The 18,179-nt window shown below is 46.7% G+C and overlaps 1 protein-coding gene across 1 annotated transcript in view; it reads left to right on the top strand.

Moving 5' to 3' along the window:
* Positions 1-18,179, top strand: part of GPC3 (glypican 3) — a 141,280-nt gene that overhangs the window by 84,862 nt on the left and 38,239 nt on the right. The window contains exons 5-6 of the mRNA XM_062006714.1: positions 772-897; positions 12,157-12,277. Of these exons, the coding sequence (XP_061862698.1) occupies positions 772-897; positions 12,157-12,277 (247 nt within the window). The remainder of the gene's footprint in view (positions 1-771; positions 898-12,156; positions 12,278-18,179) is intronic.

The raw sequence follows: 18,179 nt of genomic DNA, 5'->3' as shown, positions 1-18,179 counted from the left end.
CCCATCTGCTGCCGACTCTGCCTGCACGGGCTGTGTCAGTCAGATCGGAGCAGAAACAGGTTCCTTAGCTAGCGAAAAGGCAGAGCAGAGCAGCTGGGCTGCCTTGGCCGGTGCTGGGGTGTCTTCTCCGTGTGTCGCCTGCCCCCAGCTGGCAGCCGGGGCTTTGGCCCAGCATATACTTTGGAATCATGCGTTTTCAACAGTGCAGTATGAAACCCAGTGTAACCCACCTGTCCAGGTCTGTGCTGAGAGTGTCTGCTCTGGTCTGTCACCAAAAATGCCACTTGCCCTTGCAGGGATTTTGGATGACCAATACCAGGCAGATAAAGTGACAAGACTGTTCTTTCCCTGAAGGGCCCCCTGTCTTCTGCAAAGTAGAGGGTACTGCTGGCAGTTTGAGCACTTGGAGCTCAGATTCAACCCCTTTATGCACAGCCTGAGCCAGCAACACCTTTGCTTAGGTGCTGTGAGAGCACAGAGAGTATGTCTGGCTTTGGTGTGCTGCATGGTTGGGCTGAGGTTCTGCTGCCCCAACATCCCTCTGTCACAGGCACTTTCACCCTAAGAAACAAAGATTCAACCCTTGAATAACACCAGGAGATGATGCAAAGCACTTCATGAGGTCAGAAACAAGACTGACGCTTCATGGTTTGTTTGTACCCAACTGCTTTCTTGTTGCGTTTTGTGACTAGCCTGACTGGTTAAAATGCAGCAACCCCATCTTCTTTAACTCTTTTAACTGAGCACCATTTTCTCCCTCCTTTCTTCCAGGGAACTCATTACGAAGCTGAAGTTCCACAGCAGTTTTTACAGCAGCTTGCCGGGGTATATCTGCAACCACAGCTCTGCTGTTCAGAACGACACTCGTTGCTGGAACGGACAAGAAGTCATGGAGAGGTGAATGACATTTCTTTTCCCCTCCTTCTCCCCAGCACTGCTTATCTTTGGTTAACCAGGTGCAGGAGTGGTGCGTGACCAGGACATTTCTTGTTCCTGCAGAGCCGATGTCCAGCTGCACTGCAGCTCAGATGGGTGTGCAAAGTCTGCACAGAGAGGAGAAGTGGTTGTGTGCTGCCCTCCACTGAGTTTTTCTGCACTCTGCTGTGAAAACTCTGCAACCATGCCTGGTTTTGGTAGGGATGGATTGGCAGTAGTGAGCCAGAGAGAGGAGAGCAGCAGCAGTGGCAAGGAACCCCCAGGCGCCAGAAGTAGCTCCTCAAGGCAGCAATGGGACATTGCCACCATGCACTGTATTGGGGTGGGAATGTCTCTAGCCTGGCTCTGTCTGGTGGTAGGAGGACAGCAGGGCTGGGATCCCCTGCCCCATCCAGGGAGTGACAAGGAAGGCTGCCTTACTGTGTGTGCCTGTGGCCATGGCTCTGTGCTAGGGGATGTCAAGGCCACCCAGCTATGATGGTGCCACTGCTGCCATCTGATCCCACAGCTGAGTCCCAGCTATGCTCTCTGGATGAAGCCATTCACACCCAGCTTGTGCCCTGGCTGCTTTTCACTTCCCCACTTGCCAGTTCTGAGTATGTCCTGGTGGTAACTGTGAGGTTAATGGAGACAAGGCAAATACAGGATTCATAGCAGAAAAGGGGAAGAAAGTGTTGATAGATTTTTCTTGCAAAAAATGCCCATCAGGAATGTTAAAGAATGTGGAAATAGAACTTCAAAATGTTTTTTATAATTATACATAAATATCCTCTAATCACCCTGCTTTGCAAAGCATCCTTTGCTGTTAAGTAGTTTGCATAAGGGAAGAAATAGAAATAAAATCAGGAAGTGGTGAAATGTTGAGATATTAATTATGACTTCTTGATCAGTAACCTCAGGTGGTAATTAGCCTGCACTTGCAATACTGACCTGAAGCTCTGAAGGGACCAAAATAGCATCAAACCATATTTTGGAAGAAAAAAATTGCTCAAGCATCTAAGATCACACACTGAATAAAATGTACTTTCTTTGCCTAAGGAAAAATGTGTCTTCTGTCTGTGCTTATTTCTGGAAAAGGCCTCAGTGAGAAGTTCAGTTGGAAAGAAAAACGATTGTTTCAGTATTGTCTCACTGCTTGTTAATTAAGACCTCTTAAACAGTGCTATAAACACTGCAGCTTTGCAGGGGAGGACTTGAGCTGAGGTCTGTGCTTATGACATCTCGCCAGGACCATTGGCTGTGGCCCTGGGCTGGGTCCTGCTCGTGCCATGTCTGGGTGAAGTGGCAGCAGTGGAAAGGTGCTGAGTCCACATCCTCCTGCAAGTCTCAGCTCAGAGTTGTTTGCAGATTCAGTGTGACTTTAGATGATGGCCTTTTTCAGCTTTCTGCTGAGGATGCTACCAGTGGGCAGTCACAGGCAGGGATGTTACCAGAGGTCCCCTGCTGCAGTGCTGCGTGTTGGTGACACAACACAACAGGTCATTTTAGTGCCATGGCATGTGGGACAGGGTGAGGCAGGGAGAGGATAAAGTGTGTGTGTGTCGACAGGGCACCAAGATTTCAGCCCCTGGCTGGAAAGTTGAGGATTAAATCCTTTGCTGTGCTTTTCCACTCCTCTCCTCTTTGCCCCTTCTGATCTATTGCACAGATGTCACCATCTCTGCCAACTCCTATGAAATATTAGTAACAGCTTCCTTGCAAGCAGTCGGTGGAGAGTTTTGCTGTGAACAGAGAATGGTGCTGAGAATTAAAACTCCTCTCTCTTTGTAAGGACATCAGTGGTGTTCTGGAAGGGGAAACTCTTGCTGGCTGGGCAAGGAAAGTAGTGTGGGTGGTGGCTGACATGGGGGAGATCTGAATGCTCCTCTGAAGGCAGTGTTCATGAGGGAGGGCAAATGGATACACAGAATGGAAATAGCTGTTGCCCCTTAAACGCATCAGCTGCCTTCCCACCTTGTATTTTTAGCATCTGTGGCCATCATGCTTCCCAGAGTGACCTTTTCCTTTCCTTAGGCCAAGAAAGCATCTCATACCTAGTGGTTCTGTTGATAAAACTGCAGGGGGAACTCAGCTAAACAAAGCTGAACGGAGACAGTGGTCGAGGATTCTCCTCTTTGAGAACCTGTTTGCAGAATGTTTGAAATAGGAGCAAACATACAGTTAAAATGGGCTCTGAAGCCAGTTGCATTGATTCACCTGGAGCCAGAACTGTCTGCTTTACGTGCTTGGCAGCATGGCATCTCTTTCAGAGAGTCTGGGAGGATTCCTGAAGATCAGGAGCATTTAAGGTGGTGGTGCCTGAGTACCCTAAACCACCAGTTTCTTTATTTCAGTGTTTTTCCCCAAGAGGGAGACAAGCAAATGTTCAGGAACAGTTTTGTGAGCTGTTCTGAGAATGTGCATTATGTACCAGAGTGTTTCTGATGTGGCTGCAGCAGTTCTGCTGGACTGATCTGCTCTTGTTGGTCATCAGACTCAGTCTTGCCACTTTTTGCAAGACCCTTGCTGTATTTTGAATAGTTCAGTATTAATTTCAGGGTGCTGACCTGGTGGTTGTCTGACATGTTATGACTGCCACAAAGAAGGAGTTAATTTTCTATGGTTTGTGCATGTAAAATATACTTTATATCTTAATGTTTCCCTTTTGGATTTTGACTTTGAAAATCTGATCTTCCTAACTGAGAGTTCAGGACAGGAGGAGATGCTCATACCTTGCACTTAACCCGACATGTGTGGTTGCTGTAGCTGGATACCTTTCACCTCAGGGCAGGATTGAGATGTTTGACCATGGGCACTCTGTGCAGCCTGAGACCTCATTGAGTTTATGGGATATACACATTAAAATCTAAGACCACCTGTGTCCATCTGGTGTGGCAGCTGGACTCGAGGGAGACAACGTTGTGGTTCCTATAGCAATATGAGGTACCCACGCTAGGGACAGATTCGAAAGTACCTACTGGGGCTGCTGAAAGCTTTCCAGCATCAGGTGAAGACCAGGGGAGAGTGATAGTTGGGTGGATGCCACGTTTCCATGTGTTTCCGTGTCTGGTGCTGTACAGATGATGGCTAAAACTACTCGGGAGTTGTGTCAGTGAGCCCGGCATGAGCATCTGTATGAGCATGTCTGGGCTTTGGTCCTGTAGGGCTACAGCTGTTTGCCCCTCACATCTTTAATGTGGTAACCAAGTCTTAATTAAGTTGGAGAGGAGCCATTCTGGTTTATCTGTTTCCTGACCTCTCTGTCACAACCTAATTTGCTACTTATTCCAAGCCCTTTTCCTGTAAGACATTAAATCAAGCCTGGAATAGCAACTTACAGCTTCTTGCCAATGTACTCAAGCACCAGATAATAACAACAACGCGCATCCTGCTATTTGACGCAAACAGTCCCTTCTGCACCTCGTGCTCCTCCTCCTGGGGGTTTTCTGAATCAGTGTTTGCTCTGTCTTGTTTATCCCAGGGCTTTGTTATCAGCAGAGAGTGAGCATATCCCTCCTCCCTACAGACCGGACGTGCTCAATGCTTTTCCACTGGGTTGCATTTCCCAGGTTGAGCCTTGAACCATCCTGTGTTTCTTCCTTGCCCTTAACTCTCTCTACCCTGAGTGTGGCATGTTCACCTGGGACTCCCATGCAGTGCAGCTGGCTGGAGTACTTGATTGTGCTCTTCTCCTGACGCAACGAACCTTTTCAGTGCAGTCCTTTGCAGTCTCTTTGCTTGTCGTTGTGGCTGAGCTCTATTTGAGCTGTGTTCTTATTTCATCTCTGACTCTGAGGTTTCCCACTCTTGCCTGGTGCAGTCCCCCTGAAATTAGGAGCTCTGAGAACCTGCTTCACTGAGGGCTGTCTGTACTGTGGCTTGTGGAGGGATTGACAGGCAGTGTGCTAAGCTGATGGGTCAGTATTGCTCATCCTGCTTTGTGTATTCTAGCATTTTTAATAAGATTCATCCCTCGTTTTCTTTTACTGAGATTTACTTTGCATTCCTTTGTCCATCTCATTTACTTCTCCAGATTGGACCATCTAATGGCAAGAACTGATCTTCCTGCTATTTGATCTGTGGATTAATAGTTCAGTTGCTATTGCTCATGTGGTTTTAGGACACAGTGCCTTGAAATAATGGCTTCCCAACAGTGGCAACCATACAAGGAGGGCTGATTTTAATCCTCATGCAGCTAGCAGTACCTGTCTCTTTTGCTGTACTGTTGCTACATGCTTTAAGAACATAAGCCAATGTGACAAGAAAAAATAAAAGTGAGAAATTACTGCTTTTCACACTTTTCAGAGTGTGCAGAAATATATTGTATGTTTGTGGGACACTACAAAGGTTAGCAGCAAATCCCCACATGGCACACTCCACCATTTGTGAAGAGCTCGTTGAGGGGTCATGGTGCTTGGGTGTTTGTGGCAGCTCAGGCCAGACATGCTGGATCCCCCTCTGTCTCTGCACACCCCTGTGCCACTCTTTGCAGCTTTCCTGGGCTGCATTAATTGACAAGCATTTCACTGAGATGGCAGAGGACTGGACATGTAGGCAGGGTGGGTGTGCAACAGCTTAAACCTGCCTAAGTAAGGGCTGCCATCATTCGCTTCCTTGCCTCTGCCTTCATGCTGGTGGTTCTGGGTGGTTAGAAGATGTTGTCCAGACTCTCTTATTCATATCTCCATTCAATGTAGAGAAAACCCAGAGGGTGATTCTTATCACTGAAGTCCTGACTGAATAATTGGCTCATGTAAAGACTTCAGCTTAAGTCAAGTGGGTGTTGAAATCTCAAACTCATCTCAGTTTCTATGGGAGTTAGGCATCTGGATCTCAAAGGTGGTTTGAGCCTTATATATAGTATCAGGGTTTTGCAGCATTTAATACTAAAAGCCTATTAAAATCTAGATTCTTAGAGTTTAATAATCTGCTTACATGAGTATATTCCTTTCAAGCTGTTGTGAACAGAATGACAGCAACATTTGCCCACTGCAAAACTTGTAAGCACATTAAGTATTACTGTCAGACACTACTTTTCCCAAATTTCTAAAGACAGACTTGTACATTAATCTAAATCATCCACATAACTCATGTTCTCTTTGTACCAATTCCAAATTAATGTATTTTTAGCACCTTGCCAGATTCCCTTCTTCAAGCTGGAAGTCTCAGATTTCCCTGCTGTTGCCAGTGTACTGTGGTTTGTTTTAATCATACAAATCATAAACAATGAAAGCACAATTGGAAGCAAGAGAGAAAAATGAGATTCTGTAATTGGAACAAAGGAAATTCCATGCCAGCAATAACCCTTTAGTTCATGAAGGGTTTGGTTATTTCTGGCAGTGCTGCAAAATATCTGATACAATAGAGTCCCCAAAGAAGAGTTGCTGTATAACTTTTCAAGCACATAGAACAGCTTTGTAGCAAATGTAAGCTATAATGAAAGGATAGTAGGCAAATTCAGTGGGTTATTGAGTGGCCATAATTGTTTCCAGAGTATTTCAGAAATGAAGATCATGAATCTTCCTCTATTAAACCTACTGCTTGGTCTCAGGTTTAGCCATTTTTTCTGTAACTCATTTGTCTTGAACTTGACTGAACTGAAGTAAGAATGGAGGGAGACTTCAGACTGTGCTTTTATGCTACAAGCTCCTATTGTTTTGCTATGACTATTACAGTTGTTACTGTTCCTTCTTAAAGTCTCATCTCCCAGAACTAGGTGATTACCGGAGACTTCATGTTTATAGTCAAACTAATGTCTGCAGCATGCTTACAGACTGTAGCACATTGCAGAGGGGTGGCTGGGAAGAGGCAGCACTTCCCTTTGGCAGAGAACTGATAACAGCAGGATCTCAGAGGGCTCTCAGGGTAGTGACACCAGGCTGCAAGCTGTTGATTGGTATTTGGAAATCCAGCAGAAAATTGCTCCTTTTTATTTTTATGAGAATGCTCCCCACTGAGAGTGTTGGGTCCTCCTGGTTGCTTCTGAAGAAGGTCTCTCAGAGCTGCTGGTGGTGTGACTGCAGCATTTCAAGCTCTGCAATGACCACAAGCAAGCAACTGAGTGCAAGTCACGAGCCAGGAAGGCACCTGAGTGCCCACCTCTCACTTGCACCCCATGTAACAGATGCCTGCATGTGGTCAAGGGATGGTGGAAGAGGAAGAGGCCAGCTGGAGTGGACGTACACTTGTCTGGGCTGCAACCCACACCTAGCTCATGTCTGGGCTGGGGTAATTGGTGTGATTGACCAGGTATCTCTGGAGAGTCTTCAGAGAGGAAACTATCAGGGAAAGAAGTTGTCACCTCTTCTTGGAGGCTTGTGGACTCTTCCCAGTTACTTCCTGTCTGCAGGGTGGGATGAGTAGGTTGGAAGCAGCTCTTGCAGCCTTTTGTCTCCTGCAGCTTGCACTGCTGATGTGGCACTAAGGTTGTCCCACTAAGCCAAAAGGCATCAGGGCCAGAGAGATGGAAGTGCTGATGCACCCACCTTTACAGATTCAGCAGAGACAGTAGAGGAGGAGCCTGCAAGGAGTACTGTGTTGTTCAAATTGTGGAGCTGCATTGGAATACTTTGCAACTGGAAGGCAGGCATAAGTTAATTATTATTTGAATGAGAAACTTACTTTCCTTTTTCTAAAAGGTGTACTTCTTTGTTTGACTTACAGGATAACTTTCTCTAAGTCCCCTGTCAGGCATTGCAGTAACTCATCTCTGAGCCTAGTGTGGCCAAGTAGGATGAACACACATCTTACATTCATCGCCAGATATTTAAATTGCATTTGTCATCTTGTCTTCCTTGCTCTGAAATGAAAGCCTGGAGAGCTGCATTCAAACTGGAATGGACAAATGTTCCCAGGAGACATTTGTGGATGGTGGGGAGGAAAGGAGGGGGAAATCCCTTGATTCGACTACATGCTTTGACATTTATGGCTGGTGGGTGATAAGGAGCAAGGGTCTGTAGTTGTGCTCTCCCCACAGAAGGCCTCAGATCATTAGTGTTTTCATCAGATGGTTGTCTTTGAAGTCATTTTTAGTGAGGGCTGCGTATCAGCACATTTTACAATGTGACATTTGTCTTTGGGAAATACCACGTCCTCAGCAAGAGCCCATACTTGGGGAGCCCAGGCAAGAAGATGCTGCCCACTGACGTCAAGACACGTCAAAGAGGAAAGTATTTTGGGCTTTGCTTGTGAAGTGGAAGCCAGACCATGCTCATGTTGCAACAATGATACCCCTTCAGCACAGGGATCCCCTGGCACCACGGAGTGGCCTTTAACCAGTGAATATGTTTGCTTTCCAGTGCTGTTCACCATGGCAGAGGTATGTGATGGGTTTTGTGGAGCAGCACAAATGTCCTGTGGAAGGGGTTGTTTTATTGGCATATGTTGAAAGCAGCTTGAGGTGGCTCTGAGATTTCACCTTTTCTGCAGTGTGGCTGGAGAACACAGGAGGAAGGTGATACTTTGGCTTTGCTTTGGAATGTGACTTATGAGCCCACCAGCCCTGCAGTAGCTTAGGAGAGCCTGCATGGGGACTGCCCTGGGATCTCTTGTCCTCCAGCTCCATGGGGGCTGCAAAGGCTTCTCTCTGCCATATTAAGGCCTGGCTGCTTGGCCTAGGCTGCAGGGAGTGGTGCCAGCTGCCTTTTTCCAGCTTTTCTGGCATTTCAGGAATGCCCATCCCGCACTACAGCTACATTTCAAAGGCTTTAACCCTTTGATTTGTGCCTGGATGTGTGCCACCCTGGGCCTGGTGCTGACACAGAGGGACACAGCTGAGGGGGACTGCTGTCCCTCATGTACCTGAGTGCACCAGGAGGTCTTGATTTGTCCTGGAGCACCCAAACCATGCAAGAGCAGTCTCTGGCTGTTGGGACACAGTGTGTCCCCATGCATCTGATCTCTGTGATTCATGCTCAAAGGTGTGCAGCTTGCAGTGCCCACTGCCTTGCTATTTCAGATGGCTTTTGTAATGATGTAAATGCTTAATTTTGGACCTAGTATATGCCCTTGTACCTGGCCAGGAGGGAAGCACCAGACAGTTGCACTCTGCTTCTCCAGCATCACTGTTTCAGGGAGAGATCTCTGTGCAAATGCTTTCATATTTGCTTCCTTCTCTGGTAGAATTGCCTCCCTGATGATCTGATATCCTCACTGCCCTGGCAGAGCCTTCTGGAGAACAGTTTCAGTCTTTGGATATGTAGCTATGGTGTACTGCTGCCATAGCACCACATTTCTGCCTCCTAGATGACACTGCATAGGCTACAGAAATCTTCTCTGGCAGTTGTTGCATGGATTTCAGAAGGGGTGTTGGCCACTTGAACCTAAGCTGCTGAGTTTCTTTGTATAAAACTGTTTAGGAGATGGCTTGTATTAATTTTGGTGCATGTCAATGTCATGCTTTTGGTTCTGCATTTGCTAAGACCTGTGGGAGCTATATCCTGCTAGTTAAATCTCTTAAACTACAGGAGACTCTTCAGCAATGTACTTTAAAGCTCCATCAGTGTTTTACAGTAGATTTACAGTGACACTAAAAATGGTAATTTCTCTGGCATCTAAAAAGTCGTGTGTCTTGTGGATGTTTCTGTTCGATTGCCAGATGTGTTCATCAGGTTGGCAAGCTGGCATTAAGTGTCTGTGTGACAAAAAAGCAGCAAGTGTAATGGTTCTCTGCTTCCAGTGCCTTTGTTCCCCTGCAAAAAGGTTTGTGCTTGCGGCAGCAGCCTCCTCCCACGAGATGGTGCTCAGAGCATATGCTCTGTGCCAGGAAATCAGATCTTCTCCTGGGCATGGGCTGCTGCAGACTGGGGTCCGGCTCCCTTAGCTTTCAGCATACAACAACCCCTCTGATTGCATGTGGAGATGCTTTCCTGAACTGGGAGCTGTTGTGTCTCAGGTATAGCTGTGTTTTGTACTTCTCAGGATAATGCAACTGTTTAAAAAAGTGTGTTTTGAAAAATGTTGAGTCCTACGGGGAGACTCCAGCTCGGGGAAAGGTGTCTGGGTGGAGAACAGAGCTGTTGGAGTTGGTCTGGCACCTGAGCAGCCCCTGCTGCAGCTACCCACTGTGTGGTGGGCTGACTTTGCAGGCAGCTGCCTTAGTGTTGAGGAGCTGATGTGGCCTGGGAGGCCAAAGTTGATGTCTCTGCTTTGCAGTGACACTTTTCCTCTAGCTGGACAAGCTGTTTATATCTGGAAACAGGAATATACACAGATGTGTACTCCTCTCTTAGAGGCATGAACACCTCCTTTCTCCTATCCTTTGTCTCTCATCTGTTTCAGCGAAGCACCGTATGGGGCTGTCAGCTCTCAGCTGAGCTGTGTATGGGAAATGTCCCATGTTGGGTACTGGCCTGGGGATGCAGAGCTCTCCTCTACATATAACTCCAGCTCCAAAAAAGCCTCGGAGTGGAAATTAGTCTCAGTCCTCTATTTTAAGTGATGTGAATATGTCAGGTCAGAGACAGATTCCTGCTGCACCAGCATAAATCTGGGCTTACTTGTGCATCTCTCCCCCCATGTCTTGAGTTGGTCTTATTCCTAATTTGGAGTTTAACTGGGGCCAACCTGCTGTGTATCCCTGAAACCCTCGGTGTCCCCTGACAGCTGTTGTAGCTGAATGCTCCCATGCCTCTGGCTTTCTCTCCCAGCAAAGCATCCTCCCTGAGCTGACCCCAACCATCTCTCCCATCTCCCTCTCCTCCTCTAAATCCCTGCTGAAGTCCCACTTCCTCCCCAAAGCCTGTGTGAAATGGGCTGACTGTCATCACTCAAGCTCACCCAGCAGTGTGGGGATGAGGGATTAGTGGGCAGGGAAGGGGGGAACTGACAGCTGTCAGTGGGGCTAGTGATGGAAGTTGGGTGAGGACATGATGTGTAGGAGAATCTCAGAAAGGAATCTTTGTTGTGTTTACCCATGGCACCGGAAAACCAGACGTACAGTAAAGCAGGCTGATACTTGGCGTGATCTCGGCGATCTCGCTTTCGTGGGCTGTGCTGGGGTTTGGCAGCATGTGCTCAGACTGTCAGCTCTTGGAGACAAGGACTTGTTTTGTGCTCGCAGTACTGCGGCCCAGCATGGGGGCTGTGATGAACACCACCAGCCCACGGCTCGAGACAGCACCAGTGTGCTCTGTGGCACTGCTGTGGCTGCCAGCAGTCTGTGGTGGCAGCCGCTCGCTCTGGCTGAAGCCGTTTGAGGTTGGTGCGGACGTGCCTGTCTCGCGATGTGAGCTCTTACCCAGGTACTGAGTGTAGAAACGTGCTCCTCCAAAAGACAAGCACGTGGTGATCTCTCTCTCTTCTCCTCACTTTTATCCCTCTGACAAACTTCACTGTTCTATGAATTTTACAGCAGTGAATTTATATTTCTCTTTTTAATCGCCAATGAAAAAGCTGAGCGCAGGCTTGGCCACCTTCCTCCTCAGAGCTGCCCTGGCACCTCAGCAGGGTCCCTCAGGAGAGCTGCATCTGGAGATCTCTCCACCAGCTCTTAATCTGTTTTATGAGCTTTACTGGCTCGCTCAATACCCGTGTAAATCGAGGTGTCGCGTGGTGCAGAGCGCAGCACCGCACCAAATTCAAGGTATGTTCTGCCTAGGCAGTTACTTTAATCCCCAAGGCTGGGTCTCATCAAAGGCTGAAATCAGGATTGTTTGACAACACCTATTTTCCATTAGCAATGTTGACAGCATTAATTATATTCTGATGCTTTAATTCTTTATTATTGAAATCGCACATCAGTGATAGTCATTATTTTGCAAGGGGGTTGATGTTATGCTAATCAACTTGCAGTTAACTGGGTCATCCCACTCATTTTTTTTGGCTATGGGCACAACACTACTGCTCTTGTACTGGAGTCTCTGTGGTCTGCCAAGATTTATTTTAAACAAACATGAGCAAGCCAGAATTTCTGAGCCAGCTTTTTTAGGACTCTTGGGTGCAAGTTATGTGAAAATATTTATCCCCGTTGTATACTGTTTAACATCTTCCTTGGTTACTAATGGACTGTAAAGGACTTCATTGTCCTCAAGTGATACAAGTACATCATCTTGCTGCTTTGCAAAAGCAGAGCAGAAATGTTTATGGGAATCTTCTGCCTTTGTCATTATTAACTGTCTTGCACTCTCTGTGTTGGAAGGGGACAGTCCTTATCTTGGGTTTTCTTTTGTTTGTACTGAACTTTAGAGATATTCTCTATATTAGCCCATCACATTGTGGTCTCCTCTGTTCTGACTTCCACAGGTACAGTCCCCAAATCACACGGAACGGAGCAAAAGCTCAGCCTGGCAACCATGAGGTGAAGATGAAAGGTCCCGAGCCAGTCGTCAGCCAGATTATTGACAAGCTGAAACACATCAACCAGGTTTGTTGCAGCTGTGCCAGCAGGGTTGGCTCCAGAGTGGGCGGTTTCCAAATCAGTTTGACCTCCCCCACACTTTCTTTGGGCTCAGCCAGACAACCCAGGGCATCTCTGTCTTCAGCAGCTGTGTGCTGAGCCAGTGCCATCTCATCCCTGCACAGTACAGGGCTCATAGGACACATGTGGCAGGTCCACATGTGCCATGCACGCTGGCAAGGTGCTAGATGCACTGCATCCCTCCAGGGCTCAGCCTGTGCCCAGGTTGCATGGCTGCATCCCTGTGGTGCAGGTTATCTGCATCAGTCCCCTGCATGGTGCAGGACCAGGAACTGCTGTGCTGCCCCTGAGCACTGGGTGCTGGCAGGGGTTTATATGGCACATGCCTGATGTCCCCTCTGGTCAGGGCAGTCCCTTTTGGCGTTGCCTATGGCTGGCAGGGAGAGTCATCTGCTTCTTTGCTGAATCTCCTTGGTCATCCACTCCCAGTCACTACTGAGGCAAGGTACAGCTTAATGAGGAAATGGCAGAGCTGGATGAGGCCCTTTCGGCTGGAGAAAAAGCTTCCTTCCCACGGTCTCAGGCCTGGCATCTTTGCAGGGACAAGCAGTATCTTGTCTCTATCCATCATGCCAGGCCAGGTTAGCTTTGTGAACAAGCCTCACTGCTGCCAAAGGATTAGGTGGCACCTCTGTGCAGTGTTTGGCTTGTGATTGTTAATCTCCCAGAGCTCTTCTTGAGTGCTGCTTTGGGCCAGCCGGGATGAGGTCTGACTCTGGACTCTACTCCCTTCTCTGTGTCACTGAATAACTCAGAGGATGCTTTTCAGTAGACTTAGGACCTCTCCACTTTCCAAGGACACAGCATTGGGACATTCCAGGGCAAATACTCAGGTGGTAATGCTGTCAATACAACTGAGCTTCCTAGTGTCTCTCAAGAGAGCCCTTACTGGTGGGGACCTTGTTCAGAGTCGCTCTGGCATGAGGCTTCGGGCAGTGGCAGATCCCTGGGGTTAAGCCCAGCTTTGCTTCCCATCCGGGTGGGCTGTGAAGGCTGCTCTGTCTGGAGTTGCTGCCTTAGCGACTTTTCTGCTAACCTCTGCTTTCCTGCTCCCACGACTGCCAGGGCCTGTTTTCACAGCAGCTCCCGGGTTAACCCTGCGCCCTCCGACACAGGCACGCCTCATTAGGTGCTGTCTGCGAGCGGGACGCAGCGGAGGGCTCGGGAGCTGACGTGGGCAGCAGCAGCAGCGCAGGCAGCTCTGCCTTCCCGTGTGCCTCCCTGCACCGAGCTGTGCCATCTGCCAACAGCCCATAATTATCAAAAGTGGGAGGGGGGGAAGCAGTGTAATCAGTTCCCTATTAAATGGGGTAGAGGGCAGGCTTCAACCTGCAGGTGATAATGATATTTTGCCGTTCATGGTGAGAAAGTCGCACCGAACAAAACACGCTTATTAGTGTACTTGAAACTGCTGACATAAAGTGGTTGTGAAATGCTGGCTGCCAGATTGGGTCAAGTTAGGTCTTTTTCTCAATAGTTTAGGCTGCTGGGGAGCAGAGATCTGTGGAATGAGAGACCCTGGGTAAACATTGCCAGGCTGAACTCAGCTGCTTGCAGCAGCAGAGTGCTTTTGTCAGCTGCTGCTGAGAGAAAAATAGTAGTAAGGGGGTGAACATGGTCAGCCCAGTCACTGTCCTACACTGCTTCCCTTCCTTGGCTTGCAGTAATGGATTGGCACGTCTTATGGGGGGCAGGTGAGTTCTTTTCTTTCAAATGGTGTAAATGGGGAAGTCTGAAAAACGTCAAACCCTCTTGTAAAGTTGTGGTTGGGAAAGAGGGCAAGTTGCAAATCAAATCAGGGGAAAATGGGAAGTGATTTCTGAAAATTAGTTATGAACCTTGCTATTCCTGTTTAGGGTCTGTAGTCTACGGTAAGAGGCTTATATACTGGGAAAGTAACTGTGAAGGTTACCTAAATTTGGGATTTGAGGTGTCAAGAGCTCACCATCACACTTATACTCTTGGCCTACTGAAGTTTCATGCTCTCCTTCACATCTGGAACGCATCTTGAACACTGAAGAGTAGGAAATGTGGAAGGAGCAGCAGCTCTGGATGAATTACAGTTGTGTGTTTTTCAGGTGTTGGCTTCAGATCTGGGAAGCAGTGGGGACTCCCAGGCTGGAGAGGGGTGAAAATCTCCTTATCCACCAAGCTCAAGCCAACAGTGGCTTTTAAGGGCTTTCCAACATCCATAATCTTTTCTCTAAAAAGGCATCTTTTCGAGTGTTTATAGTGCTCAGAGCTGTAAACTGGATTCCCTAAGTGACTACCAGTAAATGGTGAATCTAGTACCATCCAATGACTTCCTCTCAGTGTGTTGTGTTAGAGATGCAGCTTGGATTTTGTGGCTGTGAGTAGATTCAAGAACCATGCTAGCCACTACAAGTTTTGTAGAGTTCCACAGCTTTTACTTCTACTTGTAGATCTTTTGCTAATGTCTGTAATTTGCCAATGACTAGGCTTTGATTTAATCCAGGCTGTTCATGCTGCTGAAAAATTGTGTGTTCTTTCAGCAGCACACCACGTTTTCAAGCTCGCTTGAGTTTGGTGAATGTGTTGTGTGTGGAAACTGTGCTCGCTCATTAGTTCATGTCTTCTCAAACTCAGGCTGGGTAAATGTGCACATTATGTGAGAGATTCTCATCAAACTTCTGCAATCTGAAATGAGAATGGTGTTTGTACATTAGAACTAAATCCATGAGGACTGAAAGGGATATAGGAAACCTAACCCAGAGATAGGGAAAGTAAAAATTTGCCAGATTGTATTAGTTTGATTAAAGCACCTTTTCTCAAGCTAAAATAAATGCATGAATAAAGCATGGCTGCCTGGGTTAGTGTGCTGTCTCAAATCAGCCCTTTCTGCATGAGTCCCCATTGCTGTGGCCCATCACAACTCCAGACCATTTTTATTTCACCTGGAAGTGAGTTTGTGGGTGGTGCTATTTTTGTGTGTTAGTGGGAGAGATGGTTGATTATTGCCATATTGGAGGGATGTTTTATTTTTTCAGTTTGGTTAGATGTCTACCATCTTTTGGGTTGAGTTATTTTTGCTGTGTACCCAGAGGCATGAACAGCCCATCCATAAATATTAGCATTGTTATTTCAGCTGGGAGGCCGAGGGTCACCTTCAGGAGAATGAGTCGGGATTGGATCCTAACTTCCATTTTCCAGAGTCGATGAGGTCTGTTTCTAGATAGAAGAGTTTTCACTCATCCCTCACATGAAACTATAGTGAACCTGCAAGGTTACTCAGTGTCAGCACAAAGTCTTGCTCAGGTTTTCTGTGACTTGGTAGTGAATCTAGGCAAACAACATTTTCAAAGTGAGCTATTTCCTCTGGTCACTTGATTTTCTTCCTACCACAGAGATGTTTGGATGGCAGACAGATGGGGATGAGCTTTGAGTTTTAACAGATAGGAATGGAGGTGGGAGCTGTGATGCCCCATGTCCTGGGCTCTCTGCTACATGTGTGACCTCCTATTGATCCTCCTTCCAGAAAGCCTCTGGAGAGCAGATCTAAGAGATGCAGCAGGGATTGAGACTGTGGGTACTGAACTGGCCATTGTGACATTGTTGGTCTTCCTTTCTGTCCCTCTGTGTCCTGAGCTGACTTGTGTGCTCTCTGCAGTGCTTACAGGGCTCTGACGCTGTTGCCGCTGCTTTACCCCATCCTTACTGCACTTCGCTGTTTAAGCTTGTACCCAGTTCTGATCCCTTTTTATGCTTAGATAAATCATGGTCTTATGATAAGGCCATGTCTAGGAAGAAGAGCACAATTTTGGAAGAGAAAGGGGGAAAACCTCACAAAAAATGAACAATAAAATCCATAAAAGGAAACTTCACTGGGGGAGATGTGTCTTTACAGGACTGAAGGGTCTGGAAACATATTGTACATTTCCAGACACTCAAGTTAAGGGCTCATTTAGAATATTTCAGATATACTGGAGTTTGACAGTTCTTTGGTTTCCACATCAAACAATCTGTAATTTATTACCCCTCATAGGGACTGTGTTTTTATCATATTGCATATTCTCTAGCCAGAAATCTAACTACCATATAAGCTCTTGAAAAAATAAACCCTTTGGGGATTGGAATCCAGGCAATATGCTTTCACAGACCCTGAGAAACCAGCTTTGATTTATTTCCTTGGAAATAAGGGGAACACACCATTTCTTGGAGTATTACAGCTGTTTCCCCAGGCAGGATCTCATCGCCTTTCTTCACGTGCTCGGTGTAAAGACCCGGGTCCCGTGGCGAGCCCTGTGTGAAGGAGTGTCGCGTCGCTCTTCGTGGGCTTTACAGGAGGATGAGAACAAAATTTGGAAGTTTTATGAGGCAGTAAAACACAGAGCTCTAGCTGGAAGGAAATAAAAAAAGGAGGCCCAGAGGTGCAAATGACCCAAGACAAAATAGACTTGAAGTTTGCAAAAAAGCATGCCCCAGCATTTCAATAGCCACGCTTGAAGCTGGTTTGATCAACCAATATGTCCTATATTTGTTTTTAGGTTTAATGGGCTGTTTCCCTCTGGCCTGGCTGCTGGGAGAAGGCATGGTGGAGGTCACCCAGAAGTTAATTTGGAAAGAGGCCAAAAGGCCACAACTTGGTTGAAACAAACGTAAACAAAATAAGCCTGGGAACAGCGTGATGCCCTTGTGCCTCAGTCTCTGGCAACCCCTTTGCTCAACCTACAGAGTCTGATGGAGCACTGGGGACTGGTGAAGGGGGTTTAACCCCACTGTGGGGGGACAATACTCAGGGTGGCAAAGGGTCAGATCTGGACCCTGCTCAGAGAACCTGTGACTGTGCTGCCCAAATGGAGCCATAAGTGCTCTCTGGGCACAGGGAAGCTTGAGGTGGCAGTGGCTGCTCCTGGGAGAAACGTGGGTCCTGAGGAACTGCCTCACCAGACCTTGTTCCCAGCAGCTCAAAGCAGGGGAAACTATTAACTTTATTATGCAAGACCCTGGGGAACTGGGGAGTTTTCAGGAATATATTTCCCCTTCAGAAAAATCTGTGACTTTGATGGATTTGTTAGAATAATGTTTATCTGTGGCCTGGTGGGCTTTGTGAGGTTTATTATTCCCACTGTATTTTAATTCCCCAGCCAGATGAAGCAGCATAATAATTAGAAAAATGCACAAACTGCCAGATTGTTAAATAATATGATACACAATGGTTATCACTTCAAAATACAACATTTAAATTGCACCAGAACAATTCACTTTTGCTTAATTTTCCACTTGTAAGTTTATTAACACTACGATGTCTGAAGTGCTGTATATGTGTAATATAATTTATCAAGGCCTCAAAAGAAATGTTAATAAACACAATAATTACTTGGACACACCTTTTATTCAGCATTATTAAACAGTTTGTAACAATTAAAATATTAAAACCACATGTTGTTGAAAGCAACCAGACATTGCAATTATTTCTTAGTAAGGCTATTAAATGAAATGACAGAAGATTTTTATTTTAATGATATATGCATTTTGGAATGGATCAGCTAATTCTTCTTTTACTATACAAAATAATCTATAGCTCCATGAAGTCTAGGCCTGGTATTTAAAAGACTAACTGCATCCTCCTTCTGAGCCATGCCTCAGCTCTTGTTAACACGCCGGGTAAATGCTCTCAGACTCTGGATGCAAGTTGCAATTACAGGAATCTGCCAGGCCAGTTAAAACAGGGGAAGTGTGACCCTCTGTAACAAGAACACAATTACATTTGAACATATCCCACTGTTGAGTTGCTTTTTAAACACAAACCCCTCCTTCCTGTCTTCAGTAAGAGCTGGCATTCACCCACACAAGCTATCGCCCGTTGCGACCCTATCTGCAAACTTCC

The sequence above is a fragment of the Colius striatus genome, chromosome 13 (assembly GCF_028858725.1).
Source record: "Colius striatus isolate bColStr4 chromosome 13, bColStr4.1.hap1, whole genome shotgun sequence".
Lineage (NCBI taxonomy): Eukaryota > Metazoa > Chordata > Aves > Coliiformes > Coliidae > Colius > Colius striatus.
The sequence above is the reverse complement of the archived record's forward strand: the minus strand, read 5'-3'. Positions and strand labels throughout refer to the sequence as shown.